Here is a 23,800-nt window from a genome sequence, read left to right on the forward strand (position 1 = left end):
AGCACTCCATTTCTTCCCACTTCTCTTCTTTTGCCCAACTCTTTTTTCTGCCTCCGGGCTGCATCTGCATTCAGCTTCTCTGAGCCAGAGGAATCTGTGTGCATAGAGATCCCACCACCTTCTACACGCTCCCATATCTTGAGCCAGATCCATCCAAATCTTGTGGAAAAAAGCTCTTTTACAAACCTGTTTCAGGCATGGTCTAGTTTGTCTGCATAAAGTCAATTCTTTTAAACAAAGAAACATCCACTGCAGTCCAAATCACGGGGCAAGGTTTGTGAACTTGACAGAGGCATAAACAACAAACTGGCATGATTGATTTGTATTCTTCTGTTTGAGAGAAATATAAATACTGAAGAAAGCAAAAATGTCAGAAATAATTTGTAAAATCAACCATTCCTAGCACTTTCTTAAGACATTCCATAGTACATTCTTAACAGTGCAAAATAACCTGTAATTGCTAATACCTAAGTTAAATATTTTTTTTTCACTTTCTTTTTTTTAACATTATCATGAAAACATACTCCTGAGTATTGGCGTGGGTGTCGGAGTTCATAGCTAGTGGAACAGCTGCTGTATTTTTACCTAAGCAAGTATGAATGCATCAGTGGGATTCACCCTTTCAGCAAGTAAAGAAGTTGTAGGAGGTATTCCGATTCAAGGTCAACTCACAATTTGGCTTTGACCCACCAAAGCCCGTATTCAGACCAGAATTTCCCAAGATCTGCAGGACTCAGGACTAAAGGTCAGAAAAGGTTAATCTGCGCTATTAATGTTTATGCAGCATTGTATTTTGCTGTTAACATTAAGAGGTATTGATATTTTCGCTTTTTTTCTCCAAACTTCACTCTGATTTTGAGATAACTCCTACTTTCAGCAAAAAGAAAAAAAGAAAAAAAAAGGACTTCTCTGCAAAGTTACCTCGATAGGGACATGACAGACTACACTTTTCACTTTGTGGGACAGCCTTAGATACCTGTTGTTTGAGCTCATTGATTCACTGGTATCAGGACAGACATGGAGAATTCATAGGAGGTCAAATTCATAGGAGGTGAGTGCTGTATATCTGCCCCCAGCAACCTGCCCTACAACATGACTAACTTTCCAAGTGTCAAGGGCTTGTTGTGCAAATAAAACACAGCTCTTTCTTCACAATCTCTCTGCATACGAAGGATAGTTTCTGGCCATCATCACCTTCAACTATTCCTAAGCCTAGACCTATGAAACATCCTTCACAGATGCCAAGAGCCTGGCTGTATCATTAGAAGCAGATGTTGTGCCGAGCTCAAGAAGAGCTTAGGTAAAGTCTTAGTCTTTGAGTGAGCTTTAAATCAATCAAGTAGCTTCTGAGCCATGTAACATACCATGACTACTCCTGTTAAATCTAGTATATTGAATTTCAGTAGGAAAATCAGAAATCACAAGAGAATCCATTTTTAGATTCTATAGAGGGGTATCAGATAGCATATAGATATTTGAGAAACAACCTTCTTGCCTGTTAAACACTGTTAACTAAATACTATATACTGACATGGAATATATTGAGGGAAAAGCCAGTATTAACAGTTGCCAAACATTTGTAAAAAATTACATAAATATTTACCTTTTGTGGAAGAGTTAAAAGTCTCTTGCTCTTCAATGAATTAAATGCACGGAATGATGGAAACAGAAAAAGAAATCAGCAAATTTAAAGTTAGATAAAGAAATGTGTTACATGTGACAATGGCATGTACAGTAGGCAGTACTCCAGCATATGTAAAAGTAATGTAGAAAATTAAAATGATAAACCATGACAAATAATAAAGCCTATGACTTTTTCTTTAAAATTAACAGGAACAATGAAGTTACTGAGATCCAGATTGTGGACTCTTTAAGTATTCCGCTCGAGCAGTATTGTCATATCCAAATTTATGAATGACATAAAAACCTTAAAATTGCTTTAAATATCACTCTCACTCCTGAACCACATAGCCCTGTTTCAGATTCTGAAGCCTCTTCTGCAATAACGACTGTTACAAATTTATTTTCTATTAACTGAAATCTGTAATACTCAATAACTACTGGACTATTGAAAATCGGTCTTTAAGGAAAACATATAAAGGATTATGAGGCTTAAACTCATTTGCAAGAGTTAGCAATGCTGAGAAAAAATACTCTCCAGCGTGAGTAAAGATTCCACAAGCTGCCTCAAAATATGCAGTGCCACCTCATAATTTCAAAATAAAACCAGAAATATGAAGACAAAACAAACAACGCTAAAAGACTAAAATCTAAAATTGAAATTACTTGTTCTTTTTCTTTTGCCACTCAAGTTTTATACTGATGAATCTGCAAAAAGGTTTTAACTGAAAGGGTTTGATCTTTTACCATTACTCAAGCCATACTCTCACTGTAATGACATTTCAATGATTAAGTACATATACACAGAACGGTTTTCATTAGCTATTCGGTTTTTTTTAGGATCTTAAGCTGGTTAAATATAAAAAGATATTTGCAACTCAAATGTATTCTTTGACAACACACTGATTTTCTGTATGAAATTGTGATTCTTACTTGTTAAAAGGAAACACTGGACATCAAAACACTTCATTCCTCTATGATGTGACTACCATTAAAGACTTGTACATATATTATACACATGAACTTTATACAAGTAATTCCCATTCAGTACCAGCACAGTCTTCAGTGTAGCTTCCCCTCATGAAACAGCAGCACACACGCACGCATGCACTTCACCCTGCACACAAGCTATCTACAACGCTCGTGCAGCTTTTTCTAACATGAGCTAAGATACAGCAATACTTAATGCTGGTCGCACTTTTGCTTTTCTAAAGGTCACTGCATAAGGCCTATTGCAGTAAACAGATGCCACTGGAAACACATACAACCACACTAGTTCAGTTATGTTTACAGATGCTCTTTACATGTAAATAGGCTGCTGATTATCACAAACCTGACTCTCATTATAGGACTTCTGAAACATGAAACCACATTGTCGAGGCTATGAAAAAGAAATCATGCTGTGATGAGCCAAATGGAAGCAGATACAGGGAGAAAGACCTGTTTTGCATGAATTAGCTCTTAAAGATTGTTTCTACACTACAATCATTGTACATTTATCTTGCTGGTTCATAAATGTCAATAGTACATAGTATGTTTTTTCTTATTCACTTGCTAGATTTCCTAATATTATCCCTAATATTATCTACTGCAGCTAAAAAGGAGTGTAGAAAAATGCTACAGATCGTCAGGCTATATTAATTTCCTTGATCCCATTATACATCTCCTTAACCATTATACAAAAGTGTAGAGACCTACCCTCAAATCCTATTCAAGCAAGAATTCCTTGACATTTGATAGTTGCAATGACAGAGGATGGACTGAGTAAAGATCGCAGAAATACGCTTAATACAAAAGTATCATTTAAAAACCATACAACTACGTAACAAACTTGTTATAGAAACAGTTGAACAACAAATTCAATGCAGAATCCCCACCCCTCTTAATGATTTGCACAGTTCCACTCAAACATGATGCAAATAAAAAAAAAAACACTGATGCAAATCTCTTATAGCTCGGCACAGGATGACATATTGAGAACACAGCATTGTCCTTACCATGGCTTAGAATTTCACTGCCTTAGTCACTGAGCCAAAACATCTTCACATTATTAGGTCCTTTTATAAAATTATCAGTTAAAACAAAGAAATAAAAAACTCTTCTTCAGTAGCATAAGTTAGGGTAACGACTACTAAATCATGACTTTTTGAAAACACACACAGATACACCTATACCAGACTAACTTTTAATATTCAAGCATCTCAAGACCTTTACAGGCATCTCAAGACCTTTAGTTGCAATAACATCCCAGTGTGTCTTGCACTCCAGGAAATACTGCTGACGGGGTTGCAAAGGAAAGAAATACAGCCATGTCTTCCTCCAGTATCACTGGGATTAAAATAAAAATCACACTGCCTAAAAATTACAGAAGCCTACAATCTTAACTGTAACCGCTTTAAAAAGTCTGCATGTACTGGAGTTGCTAAAAATATTATTTAGTTAGAACTGTTCCAAGTGAAAATAACTACCTCCCTCCCAACTCCAAAACTAGGCAAAGCTGCCATCCCCTTTAGAACATAATCACCAAGAAGCCTTTTTTATGTTAGTGTGCATGATTATGCTGTTTTGAAGTTTTAGTCCTTAAACTGGACTTTTTCCTCTACATTTAAGATTTTTTTCTCTGTTCCTGATCAGTAGTACCAACCCGATTTCTGTAATGGAATAGGGACCACTGCTTTGGTCTTCTCTGTAAGAATTACTTCCATGAGATTTTTTTTTTTTTTTTTTTTTAATAAAGTGTGTCTACTAATAAGGACCTTTTAAAACTACCTTATTTTCTCACAAGTTGACTTTTTATGATTCTCAGACTGCCGACCAGAGCAGTAACTAAGACAACATCATCTGGTAGAGACAAGGAAACAACCGTTTTTTTAGTTCTAAACTTGACAATGACAAAATGGAATGTCCAAGATGCAATGTCAGTCCAAGAAGGAGCCTTATTAGCATGGATGTGATCATTCACAATTGAGAGCTAAAGATTAAAGACTGAGCATAAAAATCTTATTTACAAGTTAAAATATCACTCTGTTTCTCGAGATGAAAACCACTACCAGTCTCTTACTCCTTCATTAACTCTCATGTGTTCCTTAATGAGAGCTTTAAGGAATAATAAAATTATTTTACCGGATTCTTCTATGCCTCCTGAATATGCAAACAGCAAATAAAAAGCCCACTCTTGATATACAGACATTCAGTCTTTCTACAGCAATTACTGTAATTTGTAAAACAGACACAGATTCATAGCTGTATATATTTAGATGTGTATTCAACCCTCCTGACACAACAGAATTTATACAGAGTGTAAAGAAGTACTTTACTATAAAAATGATACCTTATGGTATATCATACAGGATTTCCTTGAACCACGGGATGTCAATACTGACCACCAAGAAGTAGCTTTATTTATAAATGAAGAAAATGCGAAGAATTTTTAAATGCTCCCTATAACATTTATATATTGCACTAGATTTTGACATCATCTATACCCATGGTGACTGTGAATTTAAAACATTAAGGACACAAATCAGTTTCAAGTACAGTTAATGGAAATCTTTTACAGACCTCAATATGCTTTGGCTTCAATCCTACATTAGGGTCAGACCCCTTCTAGTCACTCCATTTGACCCCGATACTCATTTCAAAAAGGACTAAAGAGGTGAAACTGATATTAAAATTTGATACTGTAAATCAGAGAAAATGCATTGGTCTTATAACCTCAGCGAATTTAATTTCTTACAGTAATATAAAGTTTATACATACTATCACATTTATTTCAGAAAATCCTGACAAAACCATTTAAAAATATTTTATAAAATCTATTCAATTTAGTACTTCTCTGCAAATATATTCTCAGCTTGAACAAAGTGTTAAATATGGGTAAAATCAGAAAACCTCCCCTTCAAAAGGACAAGCCAGTCACTTAGACAAAACCAAAGTACTACGTAGAGAAGGAAGTCTTTTTAGCCTTCATTTCCATGTGCTGTTATACAGCCATATTGACATAGGCGGTATGAGATATAACAATAAAGTAAAAGATATGTCGCATCCTACTTGTACATTTTATACACAAGACGCAAGCATATCAACCGCAAGTGTAAATAAGAGTTCAGTGAAACAGAATTACTTTACAGATGTTCACAGTATCAACAATTTTCTAAACTTGGAGTAGCTTTAGCCTTCTGCTCAACATTCATTTTTTCTTTCCAATATCTACTCATTTTCATTTTAAGTTCTACATTCATTTCCAATGTCTTTAACAAAACATAAGCTAGTATTTTATTCTCAACACACCAGTTATCAAGAACAGCAGAAAGATGACAGATGAATACCCAAAGGAAAGCTAACTTAAAATTAAATTAAAAGCTCATTCATCATTATATATTGTACCATTCTGAAATTGCAGAAGAAACATGAAAGCAAATTGAAATTCATTACTTATTACATTTCCCTAAAAGACTCCCAACTGACTAACATGCAGAAATAGAAACTGTAAATGTAGTTTGTAACTAGTTTATAATCCAGACAATCCTAGATTCACTACAAAACAAAACGAGAATGTAAAGTTTGTAAAGACGAATGTAAAGACTCGAATGTAAAGTTTAAAATGAATAAAACTCACTTGTGTTAGTATATTAATCATTCAGAATAAACACATGTATAAAACAAGAATACATTTTTATATGTGTTAATGAAAAGTGTAGTATGCCATCACAGCTCAAAGCCATAAAATTAATGTAAGCTGATTGCATGTTAATGTAAGCCACCATAAAAAAAAAAAACCCTCTGGTAATCTATCATGATACGAAGGTCATGGTCAGCAACTTTATCTGTTAAAGACAGCTGTCTGCCAACAGTTCTATAAAGCACTACAATATTTCATCATCAGAAGCATTTATTTAATTTCCACGAAGAAGAAAACCTTGTGGCACATGGCAATCTCAGTTGTTCCTTGTAGTCAATGAGAAAACAGGCTCTTTAAACACAGAAGAAAACCTGAATGTGCAAATATTCATTGTGCCATTTCGTTTTACCATAATAGCTCATACTCTGTGTGCAGTATTTTGCTAGAAAAGGAAACAGCAATATTCATACTTATTTGATATTAGTATGTAAAAAGCATCTTCCACAACCACTAGATCTACATTGTCTTTTTCAGAAAAGAGCAGCACTCTTTGCCTGATCAGTTTATTCTTAAGAAAGAAAGAGCTGATGACCTGTACTTTCACATTTCCCATGGTGATTATTTTCAATCCTTAATCACTGTAATCTATGTTAACAATGCACAACAATTAATATAAACCACAAAATAAGAAATGAGTAAGACTGTCAGAATGGTGTCAAAATCTTTGCCCCTGATTTCTTTAGCTGAATACAAACTAGATACGTGCTGGAAAGTACCACGACTCTAATAATAGAAATTTTAAAGTAGACCGACATAAAAGGGTACTAGAAAATTAAGGCAATTAAACCATGTGTAATAATCCACCGGTCAAACTCTACTGGATTTCCCAGACTACAAATATGCTTTCATCCTCTTCCATTGCTTTATTGGTAGAATTATAGTATTGAACACGTAGTTATGGAAGTAGACTTTAAGTAAAAAAAGGTAAGAAATCAAAGAGTTTGAGCTATCATAAGCTCATTATTTGATACCTTGCTCTATACTGCCACTTCTTACTGGAACTTGCGGTAGCTGTCTTCCCCTGCGACTGCTGAAGGATGTGTCTGCAGGAGGAGACTGTGTGGGACTTCCTTGTTGATGTATTCTGCAAATGAAATAAAGATAAAAGTAAAATAACCCAAATGAAGAGAATATTTATATTCTGAACTTTAAACACATATTAAGTTGCATATACTGAAGATGGGTTTGAAGAAGTTTGCATTTGCTGTATGCCATATGCATATACTCAGGTCTGGATACCTACTAAACTTACAAAGCCTCACGTTTAATTTCTCTAACTACCTTCAACTAAGGAGAAATATTTTCCTTTGTTTTGCTGGGTTTTTTTGTTTTTTTTTTTTTTTAAATAAAGTACTAGTCAAAAACCACTGAACGACAAGCAGTTTTCTAAGAACCATTTATGATTATGACTCACAATTTACGTATGTTCTGCTGCACTGGTGCAAGGGCAATACAAAATGCCACCTCTATATTTTATTCACTTTTTTATTCCCTTTGTGCTGATGCAATAACTGTACAAGACCACAGAGAACTGGACAGCAAGTATCTATTCCCACGGGATAATATGTGGTTTTTCCCTGAACTCAAAGAAAGAAAAAGGCCTTTAACCTTGTTATTGAGGGGGTGTGTGCGTGTGTGTGTGCACGAAGAATGTACAAGATTTTTAATGTTCTTACCTAAGTAAATATCCTAAACCCCTTTGGCGGAATTCTAGCTAGCGCTATTTCAGACCACCTTGGCTACTTGATTTCTTATATACAGATACAGCATCTGAGTGTAACACACCAAACACCTTTGGAACACTGGTAAGTTTGCATTTAAAATAAGTAGGACCACCTCTAATAACTGGGGAAAAAGTTTATGAAAGTAAAACAAAGATGAGAAGAAGCAGACTGCTGAGGGGGAGAGCTTACTATTAAATGCCCTTGCCAGTTACAGTAACATCACACTCACTGTAGTGGATAAGCACTGTTTATCTACTACCCTAAGGTTGCAAGCAGATAACTTGCAATTCTAAGTAACACATTTGAGCAAGTTCAAAATACTTTGGCTTTCACACTACATAGATCACTGACTTTCTCTTTAGCCTGTAAGATGATTTAGCTTTGTGAACAGCCTGTGATTTCCTGCACAGTGTTTAACCAAAATACTTTGATAATTTTCATATGGACACAGAACAAAACACAACAATGGAAGGACAAAACACAGCCAAGTTTTTACTCTTACATTGCATAACTATTTAAGGTCAACAGCAAGAAGTACCATCTGGATGGTGAAGATAGGCGGCGTAAAGGATATGGGAGAAGTGTAAATACCATGAAGAGAGGATAATCTACAGAATTAGTGAATGCGCCAGAATGAGTGAACGCGCCATGTATGCTCAGGAAAGTACAACACCACACTGACACCTGGGAGGCAGAACATGAAAGCTGTGCTGTACATGTAATAGCAACCTTGTCAGAAGTGGAGAAGGTGGCGCCGACCCTCCGGGCGCTAGGTGATGTACAGAGCATAAGGGTCTGATACTAGAGTGCTCACTCGACCTCGAGCGAGCCTGATGTTTTCCCCTAATGACTGGCTGTTCAGTTGTTCGTGGGGTTGGAAGTCCCCTTCTAGAAAGACATGGTAGCAGACCCCTAAAACATCAGGGCCAAAAAGAAACTATTCAGTTGTTAGCTCCAGGCACACCTTCCCATGCCCCCCTCCATCAAAGAACAGCGCAAATCCTGGCTGCAGGACCAGGGCTGACATTTCAGATGGAAGTTATTAATTCTGAATGTAAATCCATTTTCAAAATGATGAAGTGCAGAACACTCACCACTGCAGATACATGACCCTAATTGTGGAACTGTTGAACTGCACTGCATCTAGTGGACAGTTGGCCAAAAACTCTAGCTATATCTTAAATACAGCAAACACAAGCTAACAACACATATGACAGAAGTACTAGCATAGAGTAGGCTATGAATACTTAGTTTTACCACAAAGCTTTTCTCTTTCTAAGACATACCTTTTACCGTTATTGAAAATATTAACTGGATTTCAATTAGTGTCCTAAAAAAGGACAATATGTAAGCACATATGTGTAATTCCCTTGGTTTCCTTAGGAGTTTGAAATACAGAATCTATTTAAGTATCTTTCTGCTGTAAGCCCTGAAACAGAAATACATTTCTGAAGGAACTCTAATGAAAACATAATTAAAATATGCAGTAAAATGTTTAATCGTGCTAGTATAATAAAGCATAATTATTAGTAGTTTAATAATTGCATACACTGCAAGTGTAAGAAAACCCGAAACATTTCAAGTTTGGGGAGTGACAAACTATTCTAACCGTGCCTTTTTACTCCTCCTTGGTTTTCCAACAGTGCAGCATTTTGTAAATGGTACTACTGTATCTGCTGTTATTTCAGAAATTTCAATTTCCTGTGACATAATTTCATTGTGGGTTTTTTTGGTTTGTTGGGTTTTTTTTGTGTTTTTTTTTAAATTTCTGCAGACTTATGAAGTCTCCCTTCACAGACCCAGCACAACTTTCCCACAAGATACAGTCAAAGCAACCAAGCAACTGTCTAGTTACTATCATAAACTGAAAACTCACTCAAAAAAAAAAAATTATATATGAGATGATAACATGCAGATGCCTACCAAGAATAACAAACAGGTTTGATTTCAAAGCCATTTCATCAGTAACAGTTTATGTGGAAGTCCAGTCACAATGCAACAAAACCAGGATTGTGTTGCCCTTGCTATATTCTCTCTCTTAAACCCTAACACTTCTTTAGCTTAACTCCTGCCTTGCCCTAGTGATAACCATAACATTCTTGCAGAGAGCGATTCCCCTGATTCTAAGAGATGCTTACAATAAGGAAGACGAGCTGAGTTCTGAAAATGCCTGTTTCTCCATGTTAACTGTGAAAGTAATCCATGCCAACTATTGCATGCAATCAGCTTTTAAGTATCTGCTTTATCCGATGTTTAAACATCATAACACCCAGAAGGTAAATATGGATCCCACTCTGCGCCAGAAGGTCCTTGCTTGCTTTTACTATGGAATGAATACTCCAAACTAACAAAGTCGTCATGTTCTCAGTTCTGATTTTTCTCATTTTAGAGGCTAAGTATCCTGGAATTTATCTGAGAGCCCAACGAAGCACTAGGAGACTCTGTCCTGCCATTACAGAACAGACACTTTACCTGAGACTCAGAAACTTACCTCCTGCTCTTTCAGTAATATGCTTTTTACAGACCTGTCCCCTTCCACTAGAGAAAGACAGAGGATCTGCTTAACTAAAATGAAGACAAATTAGGCTTAAGACTTGCATTAGCTGGGGTATTACATTGAGACAAATATGCTACTTGGGGTGCAAATGAAGAATAGAGCTAAGAGGGAACTGGAGGAAAACTAGAATGGAGTTACGGACTTGCTGGCCTAGAAGAAAGATCAGTTGCTGAAAGGAAGTAGTCTGCAAATGGCTGATCAGGAGAATGAGACAAAAAGGAACGAGCATGGGAGACAAAAGCTAGTGGGTGACTGAGGAAACAAGACAGAAGTGAGAGAAATATGGAGAGGAGAGGAATTTGGGAGATAAATGACACCTGGTAAGCAATGAGACTGCAACAAGCACGTACTTGTGTATCTCATCTCCTGGTTCCTCACAGAGGAAGGTAACACTGCAAGCAGCAAACCTGTTAATTCAGTTGGCGATGGTTTACAGGGGAATCCTACTGGTTCTAGCTCTGCCTGCACACAAGAAAACTCAAATTCTTTTCTCTTCAGACTGATACCTCAGTGGCACGTACCAAATAAAACATGCTGCCACTTACAGAACTATAAAGAGAAACTAAGAATAAGAGAGCATCACCAATCCAGCGCACCCCTGGCACAGGGTCCTATGTAAAAAATAGCAAGTACAGTTAAAGACTATAGATATCATAACATATATGACAGGTAACCTCAAATCTGGCACTTCTGGGGTGAGCAGTTAGGGCTGAAAGAAAACATTTTAGGATTGGGATGAACTAATTTTTACCACAGTTTTGCTCACTCATACAAGCACTGAAAATGTTTGTTTTTCACGTAATCAGTTTTACTCTTTCAGAAGAGTTTACTGAATCCCATCTTGAAGGCTTATCTCATCAAATTATTAAGAGAAATGTTAGGCTCTGTAAACTATCCTGAAAAGGTTTGCTTTTTCCCTTTAATGTACATTTCCTAAGCTATCACAATATATAGAGAACTTAATCTTACATAGCATGTTGAAAGGCTTTATAGAGAAGCTGATAGCATGCTGATATCTTATTCCAGTAATCTGCTTAGCTAATAGTAGACACGATCTGCAAATGGCAAAATAAAGATGAAATCTAAGACAGAAATGGACATTTGAGAAAGAAATAGTCTTGAGTTATATTTGCCATTTGACAAGAAAGGCAATCACCTGTCCTGTTGTCAAAACTTTCTGGCATTAGTGCAATATTATATCTATGATGAAATGATAAACTACAGCACTCAGACTTATTTAGGCATTTGTGTCTCACATCTAATAGCAGTGACCCATTTTATGGAAACAGAAACCTACACCATGTCCCATGAAGATGTAAAAAGAAGCACAATTCATGTTTCCCTATGCTCTTGTTGCACTGGGTTCATTGCTCTTAAGATCATTAGAAATCAGAGCTGGCTTTTCTCTTCTGGAAAGTAAAAATGTAGCTATGGGGACTCACACTTTTGGTAACTTTGCTTAACTTTGGGGGAAAAAAACCCACCACATTTATTTTTCTTTTTTTAGTTTTCCTAATCACCTGTGAAAAGCAATTTCACATTGTTTTAAAAAAAAACCCAAAACCCAAAAAAAAACCCCCAAAAACCCTAAACCCCTCAAAACCCCCCAAAACCACTAAACCAACAGCACCTTCCCCTCCCCCTAAACACTAGCATTAGGTAGTGACTACAATCATTACTATATCAATGCCAAATTTATCCCAGCAGAGCAACGACTGAAGTATCAACTTCCAATCCATTAAATCCCATATAAATTCTGTATATAGACACTGTAGCAATATTTCACAGTGGCCTCCAGACTCACGCTTTCTCATATACATGAATAAATTCTCAATCATATGTTATTTAAAAAAAAAAAAAAAAAAAAAAAAGCAGCTTTGAAATATCCAGAAAAAAAATCTCAAAATTTCAGACCTGGGCTGGTCATTTCAAGCAGAGAAACACATTGCCCAAGCCTCAAAAAGGCCCCTTCTTCATAAATATAACTACATGCTTATCCTTAGAGATGGAGCCCACGTGCTGCTGATGTATTCAGCATAACACCTCATAATCACAGTCCCTCCAAATCAGTTCCTATATCACCTGCAATATCTGAAATTCTAAGTATTTCAAGATTACGATTTATACCTTCCATATATTGAGATCAGTGTAAAACACTAATTAGTGTAAACAGGATTTATTGAGGTATATGTTTTTGATCTATGCAGTGATCTTAACATCTGTAGAAGAAAGATGTCTGCAGTTCACACACTGAAATATCAGGTTTGAAATGTAAACGCATATACAGATACACTGATTTATTCAATTGCAAGTGTTGTGGGATTTCCTATTGTACTCTGCTAGTGTCTCTCACTCTCTTTGCTTTGCCCTTTTGCCATCAGAATCTCATATTTTCTTTTCCTTCCTTATCCTTTCTGTTGCTGTACTTTCTGGTTATGTTTATGTTCCCATTTTTCCCTCCCATTTACTTCATATCTCTTTCCCACCTTACCTTCCTTCTCAGTTTTGTGCCAAGCTTTCTAACCATATAGTCTGCATGGTTATCAAGAACTGTGAGCCCCTTGGACCTCAGTCCCAGTGGCTCCTCTTATTCTTCAGAAATTGGAAAAGAACAGGAGAAAAAATGGCTTTGTGATCTCAATGGCAAAACTGTTCCTGGTTTAAACACAGCAAGGATTTCAGCCATCATTTAGGTAATTTCTCTGGTCTAACCTGAAAAAGCAACTAGGCTGTTGTGACAACAGACTCACCAAAACCAAGAGAAATGTAACCATTGCTTTTGGATCAGGAACGATAATTTGGGACTTGAAGCAGTAAAATAAAATAAAAGCTCTGAAGTTTTACTACATAATGTGCATTTTCAATGAAAATAAAAATGTGTCTGTTCATGGAAGTTTTTCAACCCTCACAATGTAAACAGATGTACATTGCTCCTCTGAGAATCAAGAGATAACATAAATGTGTTTCTGACAAAGGCAGGATCTGACCCCTCGTCACTGCTCTTATTTCAGCTAATACACAGGGTTTGAAACTTAACTAGATGTACTTACGATTTAGTATATATCTTTTTTTTTTCACTTTTTCTTAAGAATGTGAATACATAACCCTATACTACTGTAGCATCAAAGCTAAAAGTTACAATGATAATACAGGTACAGGAAAATTCAATGAATACAAAGACTAAAGTCCCAGTGTTTATATTAACTTTATATAATGACAGATTATAAAATTTTCTATACATATTTAAATGAATAACAACATTTTCATAATATAAAGCGAAATTAATTTGATCAGAGACATCTTGAATTATTAATCTGCTGATACATTTTTCTCATCCTTAAAGTTATTGCAAAATAGACAAGATTTTTTGAAAAAGGATCATTGGTAAAGCACAGAAAAGGTTTAGTCCCATACTAATGCAATATACTATGCATTTCCAAATTTCATCTACAGAGATCAAGATAGTGGCAATGGGTCTCAGATTTTGGCTCACAAAATGTATGGACTGCTAGTCTTTACCATTGAGTTTATCTGCAATGATGGAGAATGCCAGAAAAATTCCGTATGTATGCAACACAGCAAGCAGTGCTAACAATACAGACACAAAGTAAAGAATACTGTAAATTACAACAACATAGCTTTTGGTACTGTCACAGATTTTCCTCTTTAAAAGTCCTATTAGAGATATACTCCAAACACTGGAATCAGATAGACTATAAGAGATGTTTACTCATCGATCAGCAATCCTACCTTTCTGTTTCAGCTGCGGTGGCTTTCCTAGGTTGTTTTTGGCTGCTATATCTTTCCACTTTTCTGGACTGCCTGTGAAATGACATGTCAGAAAAGAAATAAACAAAGAAGAAAAAGAATACAAAAATATGAAGATTATATATTTATTAATATATTGTAAAGCTAATAACAGAAATGGTTGACAGATGAAAAAGTGACAACTAGCTTCATGAACAGGCTGGTGACTTGAGGTTTAAGACACATGGCCCTCATTAAGTTTGATTGAGGCTGATGGTGTGAAAGTTATGAGGTAGCAAAACAGGGGAGATGATAACGTTAATCCTGACTGAACGGTGCAGCTAGTTCCCACTTTACAGTCTATATGTGATTACAAACAATGCCTCCTCAGAGGCCTTTTAGTCCTCTCTTGGCAGCATGAAAAACAAATGCAGAGTAGACAGCAGGAAAAAAATGTTGCAGAAAGGACCAGAAAATACTATTCAAATGCAAACTTTAAAAATTCCTTTTAAATCTAAATTTCAAAAGCAAAACAAATACTGCATCATATCAGATTTAAAGAATGCTGTCACTATAGTAATAAAAACTTGGCTTCTCAAAAATCTCATTGTATTAAAACTTGTTCAAGTTTCTGAGAAACAGTTTAAAACAATTCTATTTTTTTCTAGTCAATATAAATAAGTTAGAAGTTTATTTCATTCCTTCACTCCTTTCCCACATACATCTTTTATAGACTTTATCTGGCATTTGGAGAGTGAGGCGCCAGTTACCTCTGACAATCTAAGCATTTACTCTGATAGTAAATAAGAGCAATGAACAGCAATATGAGTCAATAAATGTATGAACAAAAGCAAAGCATGTTTCACCATTATGACCCAGGACTATAAATATACTATGAAAATCTCTGCAAGTCTCGTGTGTTCCAAAGTTTCCATTATTATCCATAGTAATGTGAGCATTTACAAATTGGGATTTACAATTTTAAATCTCTGATAATCATCAATATATATTAGTTTTTCCGAATAAAAAGTACATACAGTATTTCAGCAGTGGTCAAAAACAGGGAGTGATGATTATTCATTGATAGACCAGAAATGTTGACAAACCCTAACTTGCATCTTACACCGGTGCAAGAAACATGCATAGGAACATACAATGATATAAATCAATGTCATATATAAAGCTATAAAAGAATTACTGTGGGCAAAACAAATAGATAAAAATAATATTTTAAAAAATATACTTTCCTTTGAAACCTTTGTGGTTATAAAGAGCAATCCAGTGTCTGAACTGGAAGATACCTAAACAGCTGTAACACCAAATTATACCCAAAGAATATAATCACAGTGGATTTTAATGATTTGTGCCCACTGCAATATTTCTTGAGCAATATTTCGTATTTCATTATAATGTGATGCAGTATGCTCCACAACAAAGAAAATACTGCAGCAAAATACAAAAAGTTTTTTGCATGAGCAGAGCTCATTACCTGATGCTTTCTGGGTTTTAAAAGAATACATTTTCTTACCAAAAATAGCATCTCGGATTAAACATTAAAATCCCCTTTGTCCTCAAGCTATTTTTTCCAGATTTATTTTTTGTATATTCTCATTACTTTTAAATGTTTTTCTTTACCAGGACAAATAGGTATCCACAAGGTGGATACACAGGGAAACACATATTAAATCCTGCAGCTTTACTTAAAACCTAAGGTTAGCAAAGTAATTAAAGTTATGGTTAGATCCACTGAATGCAGCAGCATTGTCACTCAAATGATGTCACCCTCTCCATTTTCTGTTTGGTTGTTTATGGGGCTTTTTTCCTCTTACTCCTTATGTCACTTGCTTAGACTGTGACATTACGTGCAACAGAGAAAAAGAGCACATAGTGACTGCTCTTTGTGGGATGGAAAAGCTGACAGGAGGACATGCTTTCCTGTGAAAAGTGACAAAGTAAAATATAGCACTACTGAGCTGAATATACTTATTTCTCTGCTCTCTGTGCTGTCCTTGTGAGCAGCACATTAGAAATATGTTAGATAATTTCCTTTCTGTTTCCTTCCTCTTGCTAAGATGATGCTATATACAATTCTATATAGCTCAACAGCCTACTATGATGCTTGCAGTCCTGGTTCAGCTCGAGCACACTGTGGGCATTGGCAGGTCCGTATTTACAGGTAGGTGTCCTTTCATGCCCATGTACAATATAAGAGGAATGCACTGGGAATAAGAACACTCATGTCATACTCAAATTAAACCTCTTAAATGTACTTTATAGGGGATTACATATTATCTATGAACAATACATGCATATATGTACTTATACATAAAAAGAGAAAAACCTAAATATGTGCAAGTATTATGCAGAGCATATGAAGAATATACTATAACCAATACCTCATTTACTTGGAACTATGATTTGAGTAAATAAGGATACCTCTGTGCTGCTCCAGGTTTAGCACTTAGGTGGTCTACACTGTCCTGTTTTGGAATGCAAGACTCCAGCGTCCTTGTTCTTCACAAATTTTTGAAACATGGATGTGAATTTGGACAGAATGAGCAGAAACAGAGAGATGGTCACATGCAGTGAAGGTGGAGACATGCAGTCAAATATATAAACCAAAAGTATTAAGGCACTATCTGATGAAAAAAGCTATATTTCTCATTTCTCCTTCTGTTGATTTAATCCATATGCTTTAAGGAAATGTTAACATTTTTAGACATAATATCAACAATCTAAGATGCAATAAAGTAAAAAATGAAAGCCACAACAATATTTTTAAAATTCTTTATACTCTACATCCTGAACGGCAGCACTGTGGCTTAATAGTTACCATTATCCTTCTTGAGAATTATCTACAGCATTGTTCATTAGATTAATACGTAAACCTATACAGAAAATCTTCCCTTAGGAATTAGAAAAATTAGAAAAAAAAAAATGCATATTTTGTCATTATATTGTGAAATTCTCCTGAAAATGCAAGTAAATTTCATATATTTTGATGAAAACTTCATATTCTGTTGCCAGCCTACTATGGTAATAACAACAATTCAACAGCAAAGTCGAATAACTGACTCAGCTTTTTTTTTTTTTTAAATTCAAATAAAGTTCAGAATCTTTCTTAATTTCTATATTATTTTCATTTCTGCCGAAGCTGTTTAAGAACCTCAGAATTTGTTCACAGCTTACAATTTGGCATAAATATTATTAGCTTGTTGGGTTTTTATCAGTTTTTTTATGGAATATATAGTAAAAACAAATTTTCTTGATAAAGTGTATCAATGTATGATTTTTTTTTCAAATATCAAATTTGGCTTTTAATGAGAAAACTCAGCAAAATTTGCAGTCCACAAATAATTTAGGTTATACAATAAATTTGCATCTGTACCTCCATTATGGTGAGGAAATGTTAAAATTTCTCTTTAAGGTCATAAATCTACCAACTGTCACACCAAATCACTGATCAATAAGGCCTTGTTATGTATATAGACAAGCACTATATATTATTTCATATACAGACAAGCTATTCATGTTCCAAAGACCCATGTGCCTCAAAAGATTTATCGCTGTTGAAGGTAAACAAAATCTACACACAGAAATATGGTAATATTCCTGTCAAATTTAAAAATTACTATTCCTGAAGTGACGAAATAACATTTTTATAAAATTCAGTGTCTAACATTTAAAATTATTTATTACTGGCTTGTACAAGAGACCTCGGTGGTTTGCAGTGAGTCTGTTCATTTATGCAGCCTTAAAGCCATCAAGAATGTCGTGTTCAATACCTTCTGATTTTTCCTGAAGATTTCTGAAAGGCTGGATCTACATGGTATGTGAGCTGGGAGGTCACAACTACTCTGAAGGTTTGGTAGCTCCTCACACTCATTCCTATCACTTCAATTCGTGTCTTGTCAAACTGCCTCCCTGATCAAGTCACATAGTGCTGCTAGAAAGACAAGAAAGGATCATCCGGGCCAAATCAGTCTGCCACTGGCAGTGCACGGCACACCTCAAGTTCTCTTTGTGAGAGTACCAGAAGGGTACTTGCTCTACAGCTGGCTTCAGGACGACTCTTGGACAAGCATTCTTACAGATGCATGTATGACCATCAAAAGCTACTTCTCTTAACTGAAAGTATATGAAAATTAATTTTTTAAAAGGCTTATTTTATCCAGTCTTGGTTATATACTGAAATTATATGCAGACTTCTCAGAAAGAAGAGTCTGAATAAAATTCCCACCTACCATTAAATGCTCAACTTTCATTCTCCTCGTCTTTATCATCACTTAAAATTTCACAATTTTGCAGCTCTCCAGTTACCAGAAAGTCTTTCACTTTAGACAGACTTTCTAATTCTCATTTCTAATATAAAACCCAAGAAACTTCCCAGCAATGATGCTATCAAATTCAAACCAAAACCTATTCTTTAAAATTTCTTAAAGAAAAACATGATGCTAACCAAATACTTGTTAATTCTTAACACTGAAATAACACATAACCCATGTCTTCATCTTGTCAAGGTACATCAGGGAGTCACTTTTTATGATATGGCAAGTGAATGAATTCCAGAATAACAACAATCTTGCCAACACCTTTACTAAAATTTATGTTATGAATCATTATCAATAAATACAATGTTGCAAAAATGGACTTTAAATTATCAAAATTAGAAATAATGCATGTCATGTGTTTAAGAAATGTATTCAGAAATAGATCTTCTTGATTGCACCCTATATGCAAATTTGGCCCATTTGTAAGATAAATCTGGAATGTACTCAAATGAAGAGTAAGATGACATCTGTCAAAGTCAATTAATCTGTGAAAATATGATTTGAAAGCGGGGATAAGCAGTTAGTTAGTTACCCTTGCTGATCCATCAGACACTCATTCTCTGACACTCACTGCATCAGTTGTCAAATTGATACAAGCTCATCTTAAAAAAACCCATAAATTACAGAACTGAGTGGTACTGGCCAACTGCCAAAGCTATGGGAAATAATCAGAATGAATGTAAACTTAAAGAGTAGAAAACAAAGGTAAAGAACCTGTGATTCCCTCACTGATACTCTTTCTGCACTCAAGGTGGGCTATTATTTTGTATTGGGCATGCAAGGCAAAGAGCCCAACGTTCTCCAAACTTCTCTTAATCTGGGAGAAAGAACCTGGAACTGAGAGGCTGCAACCAGTCATCAGGATTGGGGTTAGCCTAAACGCCTTCCAGGTTCATCACTGACTGCATCACTGGAATTTGATGACCAGACTACCTGCAAGACTTCCAAGCACAAGAAGGCACTAATTTCACAAACAAAATTAGGCTGCTGTTTCTCCAACTCAAACTCTTTCCCATAATAGACAGATTCTATAGCCTACAGATGCTTTACTGTAATATGTTTGCAAAACTTCAGCTGACATCAAAAGGCTTACAAATTCTGCACTAAAGATGGCAGTATTTAGATGAAAACCTCATTTCACTGATATGTGATATGATTATGATTTAATTCTAATAACTTCAATGACAATATGATTTTATCAAGTCTGATCCACTGAAGTCAAAGATAGTCTTTCCATCGACTTGAAAAATAGGAAGTGAAATTACTTCAAAATGCCTAAAAGAAACAAAGTACATTTGTAATCTATTAATAGCTGTCCCATCAAAAGGATGTGTTAGCAAAATTTCTAGAAACGCAGTATCTGTAAGGAGGGACAATTAAGTGCAACTTCATAAGAGTTTACACATGTACGGATTATTTATATGAGTCATCTATATCCTGTCATTTACTGTAATACAAAAAATTTGAAGGGAAAATTTTGAATTTGCATCTCAATAGAAATTATAATGTCTGCTTAAAGCCCCCACCCCCGATCTATCTGAAAAAAAAAAAAAATACTACCGCCAAAGCAATGGAATACCAAAACTGATTTGAGTATTAAGTTCATGCCAACAAAGGTGCTTCTATTAATCATAGGTGGTATTCAGCATAAAAATTTATTTAAAGCACTGGTGTTTTTAATCAAAACCTACCTTATTAGGAAAACCTGCTCCATGGAGACCATCCTGATTTAGGACAGAATTTACGAACAGTGCCAGTTTTTACACACATCAACTAGCAAGTGTTACAAGATTTCAAACACATCAGTTTGTGGGGTTTTATTCCCCTTAGGAACAGTTTGTTAAAAAAAGGAAAAAAAACACAATAAAAATAAAAATAAACACCTAGACAAGAACAGGCTCTACAACAAATATTTATCATGTTATAAAGCACCACAGTGAAAACACCACAAACATTTACAGAAGCAGGTTAAAACAGACTAAAGAACATTAACACAGATGATGTTCTGTTGTATTACATATCTTATTTCATGGGTTGTGACCATTCAGGCAAACAGAAAACTTGAAAAGACATTAATTCTTAGGTGCTTTATAACAGTTCAACAAAATGCAGAGATGATATCTAAGCTGCTGTTTTATTTTGGGCTTCCGGAGGTCATAAGTATCTCTCTACATATATGCATAATTTTAAATTTCAGTATACTCCTCTGAGAGTGCAAGATGCAGTAAGCCATTTTTCAACTGGGAGGAGTTGACTAGTACCTGTCATCCTCCGGAGATGCATGCTGGATATGAATCCTGGGACTAGTAGGTCGTCTCCTCTCTAGGGAGGGGGACCATCTACCCCTGTTTGCCCGTTCAATAAAACAGGAAAAAAATAGGATATTTAGTTTGTGATAAAATTAAATATATGGGATTTGGGACTGGAAAAATACCCCAAAAAGTAATGAAAGTGTGTAATTTAATTATTTTTTTCTAGCAGTTTTCTAATTTCCAAGTATACTATTCTTATGGCTGCTTACTGCAGAAACATTACAGTTGGAACAAAAAGAATATATGCCCAAAGATGCAGAATTTAGACCAATATAAATCTTTTACATAGTGTACCATTAAGTTTCCAAATATTCTCAAATGCTAGACTATCTAAAAGCCTGTCATTCGCATAGAAAGTCGTAATTCCAAAGTAGAAGAGCTTTTCAAAGACCATACGATGGTCATTTTCTGTCAACTACTGGCTGGAACTTTGTTAAGTCCATCTCTCCTAGCTCTGCACTGAAAAATGCATTCTCAGTAAAAATGCAGCACTATGAATTATAAGAAAAATTCTAAGGCGTAAGTGACCCTTTTCCGGAACGCAATGACAGAGTAAAGGTAAATTAATTAGCTACAACTAAGCTACACATATTTGTGTACAAGTACTGGGGAAAATCTCTTTAATTTAAAAATATATACTGAAAGTGTGTGCAGCCAGTTTCCTCTTCTGATCATTTCTCTGTATCCCTGCAGTACGTGCCAGCAGATTATGTTATATAATTTAATTTAACAAAAAGGACCTGAATTGTGAATGAAAACTGGTGTCTTACATTATTTTTTTCTTGAAAAAGCTCATTTAATTTAGAATTATATATACTATACGATAGACTGGTGTTGCTTATTTTGTGGGGATATTATGTGGTTGTAATAGTACAAGTGTATGTGTAACAATTTACAAAATCAAAATATACTAATTAATGTACAAACAGCAAAATGTTTACATAAACTCTGCACAACTATCTAATATTTCACTTTCTGAGGCATCCTTCCAGTCCATGTAAGAAGGAAAAGGGTTTGATTTATGGAACATGCAAAAAACAAAGGTTTCAAGGAGATTAGCATTACTTGAACAGTTAGGTAGGCCTTTCAGAAGTTTCAAGACGAAATAGGTTGTTAGTAGTTAGTTTCTTTTTCTCTCCAAAGCAAGAGTTAAAGAAAATGTTAATGCATCAGTGCACTCAGTCAAAGCCCTTAATATGCTGATATCCACTATAAATATTAAACAGCATCTGATAGAATTAAGTAGGTCATGCAGTATGAACTTTGAAAACATGCTCTCTTGCACTGAATTTTGAATGACCATGAGCCACAGTATAATGCAGACAAACATGCGATAACCTATTCCTTTACATGGTTGAAAAAAACTGGAAACACAATACACTGCATACCTAATGCAAACAGTTATTTTACTGTACATTATTTTAAACGTAAATGGTGATATTCAACATAACTGTTAAAGGCATGCAATGTAAACACCTAATACTTCAGACTTACTAAAAACCTTAGAAAAATCAACATGAAATCAGGACTGGTCTTAACTGGATCAAGTGACAGCTCCAACTTCTCAGTTATCTATTTATGAGTAGGTAACAGGTAACTGTTCAGCTTTGTATCTTGTTTAGGTGGTAGTGAGCAGCTGACAGCAAACATGTGGGAGATCCCTGAAACGTTTTGATTGCTGCTCCAGTGAAGCACCTCAGAACAAATCTAACACAGCTGCTGGGCTCCATTTTCCAGATACGCTGACCCTGTTGTACATGAACTAATCCTCGTGCTGTGCTCCTCGCTTTTATTTGCTCTGATCTCCACTGACTAACCTCTCAGGACCAAAGCATACAAGCTGTACCAACCTGTACAACTGCTCTTGTTCTAACTGCTAATATACACAATAATTGCTTGCAACACAAGAAACTTAGAGGGTGAATAAAAGCCACACTAAGTATTATCAACGTGGTTTCCTGACTTGAGGTGGGAGGTCGCGCACAGATTTCTCTGCTGTAAGGAAATGGTACCCAACTTACAAGGGAAAAAAAATCAGAAATTTTGAGTCACAGTGAAGAGGACAATCAAAAAAATCATACTAAAGGAAGTAGTGACAGCAAAAAACATTTTCAATGGCATTAGAGGGTATTTATGACTATATTGTAAACTAACATATGTCTTACAGATCATCACAGAAACTTCAACGAGAGAGTAATTTTGAACAGCTAGGAATAAAAAGGGGGGAAAAAAAAGGCAGGCATGGTGCAACTGTATAGATATATTAGTAGGGGCTGAATCTTTTTCAGTATTGTAGTGTATACTGTGCCGAAGAGGAATATATAGAATCATAGAATCGTTTAGGTTGTAAAAGACCTTTAAGATCAAGTCCACCACTAAACCATGTCCTCAAGCACCACATTTACATGTCTTTTAAATACCTCCAGGGATGGGGACTCAACCACTCCCCTGGGCAGCCTGTTCCAATGCCTGACAACCCTTTCAGTGAAGAAACTTTTCCTAATATCCAATCTAAACTTCCCCTGGCGCAGCTTGAGGCCATTTCCTCTTGTCCTATCGCTTGTTACGTAAGAGAAGAGACCGACCCCCACCTCGCTACAGCCTTCTCTCAGGTAGTTGTAGAGAGCAGTAAGGTCTCCACTCAGCCTCCTCTTCTCCAGACTAAACAACCCCAGCTCCCTCAGCCGCTCCTCAGAAGACTTGTGCTCTAGACCCTTCACCAGCTTCATTGCCCTTCTTTGAACACACTCCAGCACCTCGATGGCCTTCTTGTAGGGAGGGGCCCAAAACTGAACACAGTACTCGAGGTGCGGCCTCACCAATGCCGA

The 23,800-nt window shown here is 35.7% G+C and overlaps 1 protein-coding gene across 49 annotated transcripts in view; it reads right to left on the bottom strand.

The window, feature by feature from the left end:
• RIMS1 (regulating synaptic membrane exocytosis 1) overlaps positions 1 to 23,800 on the bottom strand; it is a gene marked incomplete at both ends in the record, with an annotated part of 339,260 nt that overhangs the window by 88,353 nt on the left and 227,107 nt on the right. For 14 of the 49 annotated variants that reach the window (XM_082307771.1, XM_082307791.1, XM_082307780.1 and 11 more), the window contains 2 exons: positions 7,273 to 7,385; positions 14,333 to 14,404. In XM_082307771.1, coding sequence (XP_082163897.1) covers positions 7,273 to 7,385; positions 14,333 to 14,404 — 185 coding nt within the window. Of the gene's footprint in view, positions 1 to 1,603; positions 1,634 to 7,272; positions 7,386 to 8,754; positions 8,938 to 14,332; positions 14,405 to 16,765; positions 16,844 to 20,921; positions 21,006 to 23,800 lie in introns of all 49 variants that reach the window. The other 35 variants (XM_082307779.1, XM_082307796.1, XM_082307777.1 and 32 more) reach the window with 9 other exon arrangements.

The sequence above is a fragment of the Platalea leucorodia genome (assembly GCF_965183815.1).
Source record: "Platalea leucorodia genome assembly, chromosome: 3".
Lineage (NCBI taxonomy): Eukaryota > Metazoa > Chordata > Aves > Pelecaniformes > Threskiornithidae > Platalea > Platalea leucorodia.